The 15,000-nt window shown below is 35.4% G+C and overlaps 2 protein-coding genes across 2 annotated transcripts in view; one reads left to right on the plus strand and one right to left on the minus strand.

Annotated features, from left to right (window-relative positions):
- LOC127972301 (START domain-containing protein 10) overlaps positions 1–1,643 on the minus strand; it is a 14,126-nt gene extending 12,483 nt beyond the window's left edge. The window contains exon 1 of the mRNA XM_052575723.1: positions 1,055–1,643. Within this exon, the coding sequence (XP_052431683.1) occupies positions 1,055–1,228 (174 nt within the window). The 5' untranslated portion in view covers positions 1,229–1,643. The remainder of the gene's footprint in view (positions 1–1,054) is intronic.
- A 2,530-nt stretch (positions 1,644–4,173) lies between these two features.
- Positions 4,174–15,000, plus strand: part of clpb (caseinolytic mitochondrial matrix peptidase chaperone subunit B) — a 33,047-nt gene continuing 22,220 nt past the window's right edge. The window contains 1 exon segment of the mRNA XM_052577051.1: positions 4,174–4,809. Coding sequence (XP_052433011.1) covers positions 4,279–4,809 — 531 coding nt within the window. The 5' untranslated portion in view covers positions 4,174–4,278.

Here is a 15,000-nt window from a genome sequence, read left to right on the forward strand (position 1 = left end):
TACGGTGTCAAATCTTTCCTAATTGTGATCAGGTCAGAATAAGGTCAGTAATATCTCCAGATGAACTCTTTAGCTCAACTTTACTTGATTCTCCATCAATCATGTTTTTAGAAAAATCAGAGTGTCATTATTGGAGATAATAGCCTACAGAGTGACAAGTGTTACATCACTGAGATGCTACTGTAATATTATTAGTTATTATAATATATGTGTGTGTGTGTGTGTGTTCAATTTTCATTTTAACTTAAAAGTTTTAGTAATTTTATTGTGTTTTTGGCATTTTTATTAGTTCTCTTTTATGTCAATACAACTTATATTATTTTACTTTATTATTATTATACTCAATGAAATATTTTTACATAGGATTATATATATATATATATATATATATATATATATATATATATATATATATATATATATATATATATATATATATATATTTGTATACATTTTTAAGGTCTGCTTTATTCCAAGCAATGAAAATGTTAATGATTTTAGTTTTTGCAAACTATAAACCTGAAAGCTACTGATCTTTACATCATTGTAATAAAATAAAATTACACTTTTACAAATACACACTTTTATGAAGATCCCCCTGATTTACATTACAATCAGAATCTCCTGCTTTTTGCCCCAGAAATACCAGCATCTGCATCTATTTGAATAAAACTTAGCTGGTGTTTCCTCCATATTTTCATTATTACAAATAAAGGGTTTTTACTGGCATCAGTGGTTCAATTTTTTAAATGTTCTTCAAAAAGGTTTGTGTAGGAACCGAACCTGTTATGGTTCTTCTATGACATCACTGCAAAAACAGAAGTGTATCAGACTTTATGAGCCATAACAGCTTGATGGATCAAATGCACAAAAACCCTGGACCATGCACTATTGTTTTTTCTTTCTAATCAAAAGTTACTCAACGCATCTTCATGGAACATGATCTTCACTCGATGTATAATTGTGAGGGATACAGTGTGTTGTTGTCTATTTCTACACATGCACCTTAGCTACTTCTGAGTGGGACACAGATATGATTTGAGCAGGAGCTCACCTTGATCCTGTGCAGGCTCTTCTCCTCCTCCAGCACCTGGATCCACACACAGATGCTGCTCTTGTTGTAGGTGACACTCCAGTCCTCCTCGGATTCACACTCGTGTTTAAACCGGCTAAACGCGCGGTCATCCGGGATCAGAACCTCTTCCTCGGACATCCTCGTCTTCATCATCCTCCCCTCTTCTGTTCTGAGACCGGATCCCGAGTGAACTAACACCGGAGTTCGCTTTTAAACTTTGAGGATTCGCTGACGCTTGCGATGGGACGCGCGTTGCGTTGTAATTAGCGCGAGAGAGACGCGCGCGTTAAACGCACCTGCGGTTTCTCTCTCTGTGAACCGAATTTCCGCGGTTTCTAATCCAGGTTTCGCGATTGCGCGTTTAAAGATCCAGATGCGTGCGAAGAAACTGACGTAGTCTACTAATATCAGTGCGTGGAAGACGAGGAAACGCAAACGCGTGAGCAGCTGTTACATCCCGCTGCGCTCGTGCGTGCGTGAAAGATGAGCGACAGCGGGAGCGCGCAGACGTGACTGACAGCTGAGCCCCGCCCACCCTCGTGCACGCGCACCGCGCTGACGTGTTACCGGCTTCCCATCATAACCATCACATTTATCGATTCGTCTTCTTCTAAATAGTCTTGCATTGAGATTACTCTACAAACAAAACAACATCACACATACGAAAAATCATAATTATGAGGCTTCAGCAAGTCTTTATAAAGTTACTCAGTATTTTAGCATTATTGAGGCAAAGTCATGCATGAAACTCTGCTGAGGAGAATTTGCGCAATAAATAATAGGAGCTATAGAATGATGACTGATCAATTTAGAGAAAAATATATTCAGAATTAATTAACAGATTGAGACATAATACTATACTACTACTATTTTATCAAATAAAAACAATCAAATGTTTGCTTTGAATAAAAGTGTCTGCTAAATGACTAAATAAATAAATAAAAAGTGTTTAATAGTAAATATAATACAAATATAATAAATAATTTCAATAATTATTTATTAAATGTTAATTTTATTAAATGTATTAAATGCCGAATGTAATAATAATAGCATTAATTAAATGTATTTAATGGAACATCATCAAAAATTAAAATAAATAAATATTTTAATTAATTATAATAATTAATTATAATAAATATTTGTAAATAGTATATAATGCAATAAAGAAATAATATTTTAATATAAACAAACTTGTAAATTAAATGAATGAAATGTAAAAATGGAAATAATACTTAAAATAATTAGATTTGAGAGTAAGATGAGAAGAGATGCATTAGAAAGTGTTTTAGAGCCTGACCACACATCCACTATAAACCGCCAACATTGAGCAAATATTGTGATTTAAAGTGTTTAAATGCCACTGCACCAATTCATGTTTTAATAATAAAGACAGACACAGCAGGAAGCGTGAGACACACCACAGGAAGCTTGAGGTGTGGAGATGCTGGGTTTTATTTTTTCATCAAACATCTCTAACACACCTCATCTGACACACATTTACTCTACATGCATGTGTTACTCACATACACACATTATATATATATATATCTATATCTATCTATATCTATATCTATCTATCTATCTATCTATCTATATATATCTATCTATATATATATATATATATGTCTGAATATCAGAAATGAAAATGCATGTGCTCTTCAGTACTTCAGACTCTTATGTAAAGTCAATAGATCTCATAAGAGCAGCATTTAGATTTCCCTTCTGTGGCACTTTTCTCCATTGAGCATCTAAATAAACACTGCAAACAGTAATGCAATCAAATGATGCAATATTTTGGCTGATAATGATCACAAGAAGTTCAGATGTTCACATTCAGACAACCATTTAACCTCTAACTCAACAGTTTATATATTGAATATTAGAGCGGCATGTTCATTCTAAAACCTTGTTTCAATGTGAGTTTTAGAGCTTAGGGTTAACCCTTTGCACTACAGTCATTCTGTTAGTGATGCAGAATAAAACATCTTGTGTTTTATAAGTCAGCATAAACGTCCAGTGATGCAGTTCAGCTGAACCTGAAGGTAATGTATTGGGCATGAAGTAGTATTCAAGTCTAATATTCATATTTGCATTAATATTCTGCTTTGGATCATCTGATGACAGAGAAAGTGTTGCTCATGTATTTCGTGAGTTAAGGCGCCACCTGCAGGTCACAGGCGTCACATGCTCATGATGCTTAATAATGAGCCTAATACTAGTTATTTCAAAATAATATAGTAAAACAATATTATTATCAAACTCTAAGCTGAAGCAGAAAAAATGATCTTTCCTCTCTCATCTTTATCCAGCTATGGAAAAATGAAAAACTCTGGTTAATTTGCAAACTTTTAAATATTATTGTGTGCATATGCATGTCCAAAAAATGTTACTACCCTTAAAAGCTATAAATAAATAAATAAATAAAATGACACTTAACACCTATAATGTTACAGAAAATTCTAATTCAAAATTATTTAAATAGGCTTTTCGATATTTTTAAGCATTGAAATATGATGAATCTCATGCAAGGGTAATTCATCATGATATATACTAAAATATTACTATAACAATATAATATCAAAACTTGAGATTAAGCTATATATACACATATAACCCTAAACCTAACGCTAACCACTTTTATAATGTTACAAAGAAAAAAAATAAACAATCAATATAATTAAAATTTTCTATGTGTGTCAACTATAAGTAATGGTTTTAATATAATGTATAATATAATGAATTTCCTATTCAAATGAAACCTTGAGCCTAAACAGAAATATCGGTCTATTAACAATAAAAAATATATGATATTAATTATATTATATTATATTATATTATATTATATTATATTATATTAGTTTAGTTTAGTTTATATTATAATTTAATATACGCATGTACAAAAATGTTATTACCAACTTTCAAATAATCGGAATAAAAAAGACTACATAAAATAATGAATTTTTTTTTTTTTTAAATCAACAATAAAATAAAATAAGATAAAGTAAAATAAAATAAAATAACCCTTTCTAGGAGTATGCGCGGCAGTGGTGACGTTATTAAACTACACTTCCCATGATTCCGCGCGCATCACGGATGTTTTTATTTACCGGACACACGTTTCTGCTCACGAGCTCTGATTCACCTGCCGAAATTAAAATCATAAATCGGCTGTTGGTGAGATCAGAGGAGCCCGGACTCTAAACATGCCACTTTCTCTGTTAACGGAACCCGTTGTTGTTACGGTCGCGATTTTCCTGTCATCGGCGCGCGTCCTGATGCGGAGGTCACGCAGTCTGTCGCCGCTCCGCGCGCTGCAGACGGGCCACGGCGAGGCCTCGCGCTTCCGAAACCTCTGCGAGCTCGAACCGAACCGGAGCCCGGTGGCCAGCGGATTGCGCGCGACCATGAGGAGTGTCGCGAGTGAGGAGTCGCGCGTGCAGTACTATCAGCTGGCCAGCAGGTGGCGCGTGAGTCTGGAGACCCGGCGGAGGAGCCGGGCGAGTCTGACCGCCACGGGGCGCTGCAGAGGCGGACACCAGAGCCGCTCAGAGTCCGCTGCTGCTGCTGGAGCTGCGGACGTCGCGAGCGTCGCGAGCGTCATCTCCGCCGCGGCGCTCGCCTTCTGCTTGAAGAAAGAACGCGATGATAAAGATTCTAAACACTCCATACACGCCCTGCTCACACAGAACAGTCAGAGTTATAATAATAGTTTAATATACACACTTATAAAATTACATAAATCATCTGAAAGCTGAATAAATCATGTCTCCATTGATGTGTGGTTTGTAAGAAGGACAATATTTGTCTGAGATACAACTATTTGAAAATCTGGAATCTGAGGGAGCGAAAAATCATCTTTAAAGTTGTTCAAATCAAGTTCTTAGCAATGCACATTACTAATCAAACATTAAGTTTTGATATATTTATTGCAGGAAATTTACTAAATATCTTCATGAACACAATCTTTACTTAATATCCTAATGATTTTAGACATAAAATAAAAATGCATAATTTTGTCCCATGCAATGTATTGTAGTGTATTGTTATAAATACACCTGTGATAATGAAGACTGCTTCTGTGCTCAGTGTTGGGGAAGTAACTTTTAAAAGTAACGCATTACAATATTGCATTGCTCCCTAAAAAAAGTACTAATTATGTCAGTTACTTTTTATGGAACATAATGTTACTGTTGAGTTAGTTTTTAAATCTGGGCAGGGCTTGCATGTTTGTTTTTAATATAAAAAAGTATACTTTTACAAATGTTACAACTAATATCATACACAAATGTGTCATTTTTTAGTAATAGTACTGTTGAATTGGATCATCGAAGGTCAGTAGCAAAGATATTAGTTAATAAAATGGGATTAAATACAACTGTTTCTGACTGTTTTTATTGTTTTTGAGTAAACACATGTTGATGTTTAGTCTAGAACTACAGTGAGATCATGTTTACACACAACACTCTGTCACCATGGCAACACCAGAGCTGTCACTCAACACATGGAAACAAAGTAACTGGTGATATTTCTTTAAAAAAAAAAAAAGTAACAGTGATGTTTCCAATAAACAGCAAACGTTTCAGTTCAGACACGGTCTTGTGAAAAGAGTCCATTCAGACAGAACAGACTGTACAATATGTAATAATAACAGTAATATTCAGGATTCACATCAGGTGAGGGCTGACATTAACTCCATCACTAATGATAATACATGCATTTATAATGTTACAAAAAAGAGTTCTTCTCTAAACATTTCGGATCCCTCGAGATCACCTTTCTAATATCCTGATGTGTTCCTGCTCCAGTCTGTCTGCTGTCTGACACTGATTGTGTCTTCACTGTGCACACACTGATATTAATAACAGAGTTAGTCAAAAATAATTGTGAGAGACATCTGAAGGAGCAAAGCAGCATGACCATCATTAGTGTGTAAGTACTGTTTGAATGCAGAATAAATATCCAAGTGTTTGGTTTTTATTCGACTCAGCTGTTGCAGTTTTAGAAATGTTAATTTGTCGTTGAAGATCTGTGTGTGTGTGTGTGTGTGTGTGTGTTACGAGAGTAAAACAGTGAACTGGAGACAGCTGGGTTGAGTAGGGTCACTGAGGGACAGGTGTAGGTCTGCAGGTGTGTGTTGAGCGTCTGGACGTCTGTCAGAAACTGAAGAAGCAGTCCAGTGTGTGTGTGTGTGTGTGTGTGTGTGTGTGTTTTGGGTTTCTGCTGTTGGGCTCTGAAAGGCAGATGGCTGTGTGTGTGTGTGTGTGTGAGAGAGAGAGAGAGAGACCAGATGTGTTAAGTGTTTTAAGTTAGAGGTCAGTCTGGTGAGGACGAGGAAGTGTCACAGCTCACTATTGACCGTAAACACACACACACACACACACACACACAGTTACTCTCTCTCTCTCACTCGGTGTGTGTGTGTGTGTGTGTGTGTGTGTCAGGTTGTTGGCGCAGGGAGCCGATCCGAACACTCGACACCGTTTGGGCTGGACACCTCTCATGGTGGCTGCAATTAACAGACAGCACAAGTGTGTGTGTGTGTGTGTGTGTGTGTGTGTGAGAGAGAGAGAGAGAGTGTGTGTGTGTGTGTGAGAGAGAGAGAGAGAGAGTGTGTGTGTGTGTGTGTGTGTGTGTGTGTATGTGTGAGAGAGAGAGAGAGAGAGTGTGTGTGTGTGTGTGTGTGTATGTGTGTGAGAGAGAGAGAGAGAGTGTGTGTGTGTGTGTGTGAGAGAGAGAGAGAGAGAGAGAGAGAGACCAGATGTGTTAAGTGTTTTAAGTTAGAGGTCAGTCTGGTGAGGACGAGGAAGTGTCACAGCTCACTATTGACCGTAAACACACACACACACACACACACTTACTCTCTCTCTCTCTCTCGGTGTGTGTGTGTGTGTGTGTCAGGTTGTTGGCGCAGGGAGCCGATCCGAACACTCGACACCGTTTGGGCTGGACACCTCTCATGGTGGCTGCAATTAACAGACAGCACAAGTGTGTGTGTGTGTGTGTGTGTGTGTGTGTGAGAGAGAGAGAGAGAGAGTGTGTGTGTGTGTGTGAGAGAGAGAGAGAGAGTGTGTGTGTGTGTGTGTGTGTGTGTGTATGTGTGAGAGAGAGAGAGAGAGAGTGTGTGTGTGTGTGTGTGTGAGAGAGAGAGAGATAGTGTGTGTGTGTGTGTGTGTATGTGTGTGTGAGAGAGAGATAGTGTGTGTGTGTGTGTGTGTGTGTGTACAAATGTTTGTCTCAGTCCTGATCACTCTGAGCTCTTAATTACTGCTTCATTAGCTGCTGCTGTAAACACACGTACAGCAGACTCTGTGTGTGTGTGTGTGTGTGTGTGTGTGTGTGTGTGAACTCTTTACCCAGAATGCCGTGGCAGAGCTTGCGTGTCAGAGGCCCACAGAACCTTTCATTTAATTGAATTAAAGTTCACTTAACAAACACACACAGATGGAGGAGAGACAGAAGGAGAGAGAGAGGAGGTCACCAAATCCAATTTCTGGAGTCAATGTCACCCCTCGTCTGAAACGGGACTCGATTCACTGTGTCAACACACACACACACACACACACACACCCGAACGCAGAGGAGAGTACTAGTTACTGAGTTTAACTAGAAGCTAACTGTGTAGAGAAGAGACTAAATCTGTAGTTGGTGTCGTCCCAAACCTGCATGATTTATTTCTTCAGTCTAATGTTGTTTAGTCCTCAATGATCTTCAGAATATCAAAATAAAGAAACTCCTACAGGTCTGGAATGATAGAAGAGTAAAAGATGAGCTTCTTCTTTGTTTGTTCTTTGCATTTTAACATTATTTCTGGATAATAAAGCAGATCATTCTGTAAAATGTACAGATGTTAAGGAATTTGTGTTTTTTAATGATTTGAATTCTCTATTATTCTCCTTAATATACAGTAAAAATACTATATATGTTTTTAAAAATCAGCATGAAGACAGTATAACAAATATTGCTACAATGTATAAATATTCTTTAATATAAATCATATATTTTATAATACTAATATCTGTGTTTGTGTGTATATATACATGTATTGTGCTTCACAGTAAGGATGTTTTAATAAGTCTTGTCTGTCAGTTTGATCCAGTAATTCCTCAAAAAGAAGGTAATATTAAAATCTGTGCATCAAGTGTTAATGCAGTAGTTCATCCAGAAGACTGACTGCAGTGATGGTGTGTGTGTGTGTGTGTGTGTGTGTAATAATACATCACGGCTCCTTTCAAGTGATTTTGATAAAAACAGACGCCTAAACTGTTGAAACCGTCACTCTCTCACTCACTGGAAATTGATTAATGGTGTTTCTATCAGTGTCTCTATTGAAAATATTATCATTTATCACAGACGCCTCACTCTCTCAGTGTGTGTGTGTGTGTGTGTGTGTGTCTGTTATGAGTGGCATAACTCACAGTCCTGTGTCTTCCTGTCATTCAAAGCCCTGGTGGCCAATCAGAGCTGCAGGGGGAGCGAGGCTCCGCCCACACATGGCTGTGATGCTCTGTCTGTGTTTGATGGAGTGATGAGCACATCACAGCGTGTGGAGATGTTTGATCTGCTTCTGAATGTAGGGTTTAAGTCTCAGAAGACAAAATGTTATGTTTTATTTTTTTACAATATTCCTTTTAATGTTTAAATTCAATTTCAGCAATCAAATCCCATGTCTAATTAATTAAAGTAATAAAACGTACACAGTTTAACATCAGTTTTATTAAAAGTTGACATGAAACATGACATTTTTGGGACCATATGATATCTTTTCATTCATTAATTCATTAATGTTCAATTTTTTTCCATTTCTAAATTTCTTTTTAATGGGTCATTAAATGTTGTCATGTCTAATTAACTGAAATCATGAAACTTAAAAAAAAAATTTTTTAGGGCAATATGAAATAAAATACATTATTTCTCCAAATTCCATTTTACTTCTAATTTTAAAGATTTGATTAAATTATAATAATTTATTTATGATTCAATTTACATTGGTTAATTTTGTCCAAATTAAAACATGCAAGAAAAATTGTGTGATATTCCTTAAAAAAAAAAGTTTTATAGTTTTTGATTATTATCATTATAGAAATACAGTATTCATTACAGTTCGTATTATTTCCATCACTTTGATTCACATCAGTTTGAGCAATTATTGGTTATAAATTCAAAAGAGTTTAAATAATTTCGATTCACTCCAATTTGATTATTTCTCAGATTATATGTTCATATGCAATGATATATTTAAATAACATTTCCATCAATATTGAAAAAAAATAATAATTTTTGCATCTTTTTTTGTGAGATTCATGTGTAATTTATAATGTCAAATATATATATATATATATATATATATATATATATATTTTTTTTTTTTTTTTTTTAAATGGTAAGTGCAATAATAACATTGATCAGATCAGATGCAGATCAGATACAATATGGTTTAAGTTGAAAAATATTAAGTTAAGACTTTTGTTAAGACTCTTTGTGTCCAGACTGACTCAGAGATGATGAATGCATGATGAGGGTGAAACTAAATTTAATGTGCACATTTAACCCAAAATACTAAAATGAATTTCTGAAGTGCACATGAATCTTGTAGCAGATCTTGTGGAGTTTGGGGTGGTTTCCGAGAGCGTGATCAAAGTCTGCGACTGTTGCTCTTCTGAAAGCCAGAAGGATGTGCTTTAGACGGAGATGTTTGCTGAGCTTTGATGTGTGTGAGACTGTTTGCTCTCTTAACCCAGCGACGCTCACCACCCAGATCTGTCCATTCACGTGCACAATGACCGTTCGTGAAGAGCAGGCCTTGTTGACCGTTCCGACCCAGCAACACAAGCCTCAGCGCAGGACAAAGAGCGCAGGAGTGAGGGAGCGAGGTGAAAGGGCTCTGGAGAGGGGGATTAGCACTCGTTTAGGGCTGGGGTTATTCTGGAGTGGATGGGAACTCCTCGTATCAAGCCTTTAATATCCATTCATGCCACTGCGTCAAGTTCAGCATATTGTAATAATGCAAAGAGATTTCACCGCTCACTAAAGTTAAACTGAAAGCAGTGAGGCTCCTAACTGAAGACCGGACAGGTTGTGTGTCGAAACCCTTGTTTATCACCTTGAACACATTATATCAGTGTGTCTGTGTCACAGAAGCAGTCATCAGTGTCACAGACGTGTATCTGAAGAAATACACAACAATACACTGCGTGAGTCACAATTATACATTTCTCTTTTATGACAAAAATCATTAGGATTTTAAGGAAGATATTTCGTAAACCTCCTACCGTAAATAGATCAAGACGTAATGTTTGAAAAACTCGTTGTTTTGTGCCACACAAATACTTTTTTTTTTTTTTTGACTGGAATTGCAAAAACATCAGCTTTGTTATTGTACTGTATAGTTCATACGACATATATTTAATTTATAAATTATTTTTAAATATTTAATTTTAAATTTAATTGTATAGTTAAATTTAATGTCCATTGTTTTTAATCCTTAAATTTAGTTCTCCTAATGTAATAGTTTTTATTTTATTAATTGTTTAGTGTTCCTTTATTCGTTTAAGTTGTTATTTGTCTCAAATAAATACTGATTTGATTGCAAAAATAAATTTAAATTTAAAGATAATTCAGATTTTTTTATTTTAATTAAATGAATGTACAATATTTTAGTATTATGTATTTTTATTTCATATTTTTATTATAATTATGCAGTAGTTATAATCCATTTATTACCTGTTACCCACAATGTAATTTTTTATTATTATGTAAAATGAACAGAAAAATTTGTATTCTTTGTATGAAATATTAAAAAACAAGCAGTCAAGTTTGTGTGTGTGTGTGTGTGTGTGTGTATATATATATATATATATATATATATATATATATATATATATATATATATATATATATATATATATATAAAATATACATCCATAAATAAAAACTAGTTTTGTTACAAATTTGAGGTTGATATCACAAAATAATTAGCTTTTAGATTTAGTTTTATTTTTTTGTTAAAATTTTTTGTGTGTGTGTTCGCAAGAACCTTTACTGAGTTTTGCACGGTTCCATCGAAGGAAAATAATTAAAAAGCCAAAATAAATAGTTTTTCGGTCAAATATGATAAATACTGATAAATACATTTTATTCATTGTTTTTAGCTTAAATTTATTTGTTTAAGTGTAATTCTGCCATCCTTATTAAGATCCTCAATGTTCTGTGCCAGATTAATACTGACTGGATTGCAAAAATAATATGATATGATGTGTAAAGATAATACCCAGATCAGTGTAGTTAGTTTTGTTGTGTAACTAATTGTTTAACTAGGTGAAGTCAAGAGCAGTGTGTGGTTTGGTAAAGTATCTTCACTGACACTTGAACACAGATGCACTTTGACCTTTACCACCTGTCAGATACGGATACACAGGTCTGGACAGCTGTGTGTGTGTGTGTGTGTGTGTGTGTGTGTGTGTGTGTGTGTGAGCAGAAGGACGTGTTTTGTAAACACTGGTTCAGGTGTGTGTCCGTATGTTCACTGTGTTTTGAGCGTCTGACATCTGTGTGTTTTAAACACAATAACTCTGTCCGGATGTAGTGTGTTATAACCTTTAACATTCACTCTCTTTGAGTTTTTTTCATTATTTTACATTTCTAATATCCATTTTGATAATAGATAACGGTTGTAATCATAAACTGCGTTGTAACACACTTTCATTATTTAAATAATGTGATGCAAAAAAAAAATTTGAACATTGAAATTTAAAAAAAAAAAATGTCCCAAAACTATTTGTCATTTATTTAATGATCATCGTAATGAAACCAATATATATATATATATATGCTGCCACATTTTTAAATAATCTAAAAAAAACTATATCTTAGTCATTATTCAAATAATATTCTTCAATAATTTTCTAAATTAATTTTAAAGTATATCAACACAGATTAAATAAAAGACTAATGGTAGAATCGCTGCATAATGATGCGATTAGAATAATGTAAAATATAACATTTGCAAACGATTTACTAAATTGTCACATTGTAACGACTCACGAAGAAGCTTTAAGACTGATTCTAGTTACTTTAGAGATGTGGAACTCACAGGAAGTTTAATAGCACAGGGATCTCTTAGATGTCAAAAGATCAAAGGACTTTTGGTTTCTCAGTTCATGACTCCTTTAAACATGAGTTGTTTGGTTTAATTGTGTGTGCAGTATTCTGGAGTCTCTTGCTTTAGTTTGATAAATTGAAGTGGATCTTATTTTTGGTTTATGAAGGGGTTTGTACAGAACAGAATATGAGACGAGAGAAATCTGCAGCTTGGTGAAACTCTTTGGAGACTCAGCACACACGGATGTGTTTGGGTTTGTGCTTTGCTCAGGGTCACTACTCTTTGCTCTCACACATATGCTCTGTTTTCCTTAAACTCACATCTCATAGATAAACACACTGACCCTGAGAACATCACACACACACACACACACGATGCAACTTACTCTTTTGGGAGTGTGTGTTCCTTTGACTCGAGTGTTCTGGAACCCTGGACCGCTCTGGGCCAGCAGTGTCTCCATGGCAACTCTGGCCCCGCCCACCACACACTGGCCCCGCCCACAGGCTGAATCATCTGACTCTGTACTGTGAAGGGTTAATGTCTGTGTGTCGGCTGGATGTTTATTGGTCAGTTTTTATACTCATTGCTAAACACTTAGTATTCAAATAATATGCTGCCATCCTTTCTAAAAATGTAATCATCATTATTTAAATCATATGATAATGTATTTTTTTAATATTGAATGAACATTAAAATAATGTGATGCAATCATTTTCTAAATAGTAAACAAATAATAATATACAATATTTTTTTGTAAATATTCAATAATCATTATTCAAATAATTTTTAAATAATGAATAATTATTGAAAAAGATTTTGGAAAAAAATCCAAGTCCAGGCACTCAATAGGATGCAAAAGTTAAAAAGCCTTTAATGGTTGGGCTAAAGCATTAAAACACCAACGCGTATCGGCCCATTGGCCTTCATCAGGGTGTTGGTAACAAACAGACAGAATCACGCAGTACTTATAGTTGCATTGGTTTCAGGTGTGCCACTCTGGCACTTGTAACACAATTTTTTGGCCACTAGAGGCAATAGTTCAGATAATGGCTAATACCAAAGATCAAACCATACAAATACAAGATAAGGGATCTCCAAGTGGAAGAAAAAAAAAAAAAAAAAAAAAAAAAAAAAAACAGGAGAGAGTAACACCAATACAAACATCTTGTGTACTCCACACAATTATATCCATAAAGTCAAATAAATGTGTAGAGGCTAGTTACCCATCTTACTTCTGGATTCATTGTCAAGATAGTTCCAAAGCAACAGGAGAAAAATATTATTATGGCGTTTGATGATATCCCCACCCCTGGCATCCAGGCGAACAGCCTCAATGCCCACTACTCTTAGGGTCGAATCACTTCCATGTTTTGCGTCTATATAATGTTTGGCCATTGGATAGTTCATATTTCCAGTCCGAATGGCATATCTATGTTCTATATGCCAGGGGTGGGGATATCATCAAACGCCTTAAACAAAGGGAGACATATTGGATCTATTCCTTGAGGGCTACTAGTCATCCAGGTCTTAATGAAGACTTTGACCTCTCACCTTTTTTGTAAAAGTTGTGTCTCAATAGGGACAGTGTATTGTTGTCCGTGAATGTTGACTGTTCTTTTAATGTACTGTAATGCCCATAATAATATTTTTCTCCTGTTGCTTTGGAACTATCTTGACAATGAATCCAGAAGTAAGATGGGTAACTAGCCTCTACACATTTATTTGACTTTATGGATATAATTGTGTGGAGTACACAAGATGTTTGTATTGGTGTTACTCTCTCCTGTTTTTTTTTTTTTTTTTTTTTTTTTTTTTTTTTTTCTTCCACTTGGAGATCCCTTATCTTGTATTTGTATGGTTTGATCTTTGGTATTAGCCATTATCTGAACTATTGCCTCTAGTGGCCAAAAAATTGTGTTACAAGTGCCAGAGTGGCACACCTGAAACCAATGCAACTATAAGTACTGCGTGATTCTGTCTGTTTGTTACCAACACCCTGATGAAGGCCAATGGGCCGATACGCGTTGGTGTTTTAATGCTTTAGCCCAACCATTAAAGGCTTTTTAACTTTTGCATCCTATTGAGTGCCTGGACTTGGATTTTTTTCCAAAATCTTTTTCTATATTTAACCCTTCCAAGAGCACCAGAGGATACAAGGGATTCCAGCAGCGCTCCAGTTCTCTTTTGTTTAGTCTTATAATGAATAATTATTATTGGAGTGTGTCTACCTGTGTGTGTGTTTGTTTGAGTGTGTGTGTGTGTGTGTGTGTCTCTGTCTCCCTCTGTGTGTGTGTGTCTCTGTATGTGTGTGTGTATGTGTGTCTGTGAGTGTGACTGTGTGTGTGTGTGTGTGTGTGTGTGTGTTTGTGAGTGTGTGTGTGTGTTCTTGTTTTTGTCTCATATCAGGACACAACTCTGTATAATGACATGGGTATGACACAGGTATTACAAGGAGAGGGTGACTTATGAGGACATAACCCATGTCCCCATTTTTCAAAACACTTATAAATCATACAGAATGAGTTTTTTTGAGAAAGTAAAAATGCAGAAAGTTTCCTGTGAGGGTTAGGGTTAGGTGTAGTGTTGGTGAAGGGACATAGAATATACAGTTTCTACAGTATAAAAACCATTACACCTATGGGATGAACACACTTTACACAAAAACAAACATTCTAGTGTTACTATTACACATAAAAATCCTTGTAGAACACTGACACTGAGATTACATATTTCAAGATTTTATATTAGTGCTAACAGTGTTGCAACATCAATAATGCAACTTTTTTGTAACATTTAAACTTTTAATTTAGTGCAATATTTAGTGCAG

This window comes from Carassius gibelio, chromosome B15 (genome assembly GCF_023724105.1).
Source record: "Carassius gibelio isolate Cgi1373 ecotype wild population from Czech Republic chromosome B15, carGib1.2-hapl.c, whole genome shotgun sequence".
Classification (NCBI taxonomy): domain Eukaryota; kingdom Metazoa; phylum Chordata; class Actinopteri; order Cypriniformes; family Cyprinidae; genus Carassius; species Carassius gibelio.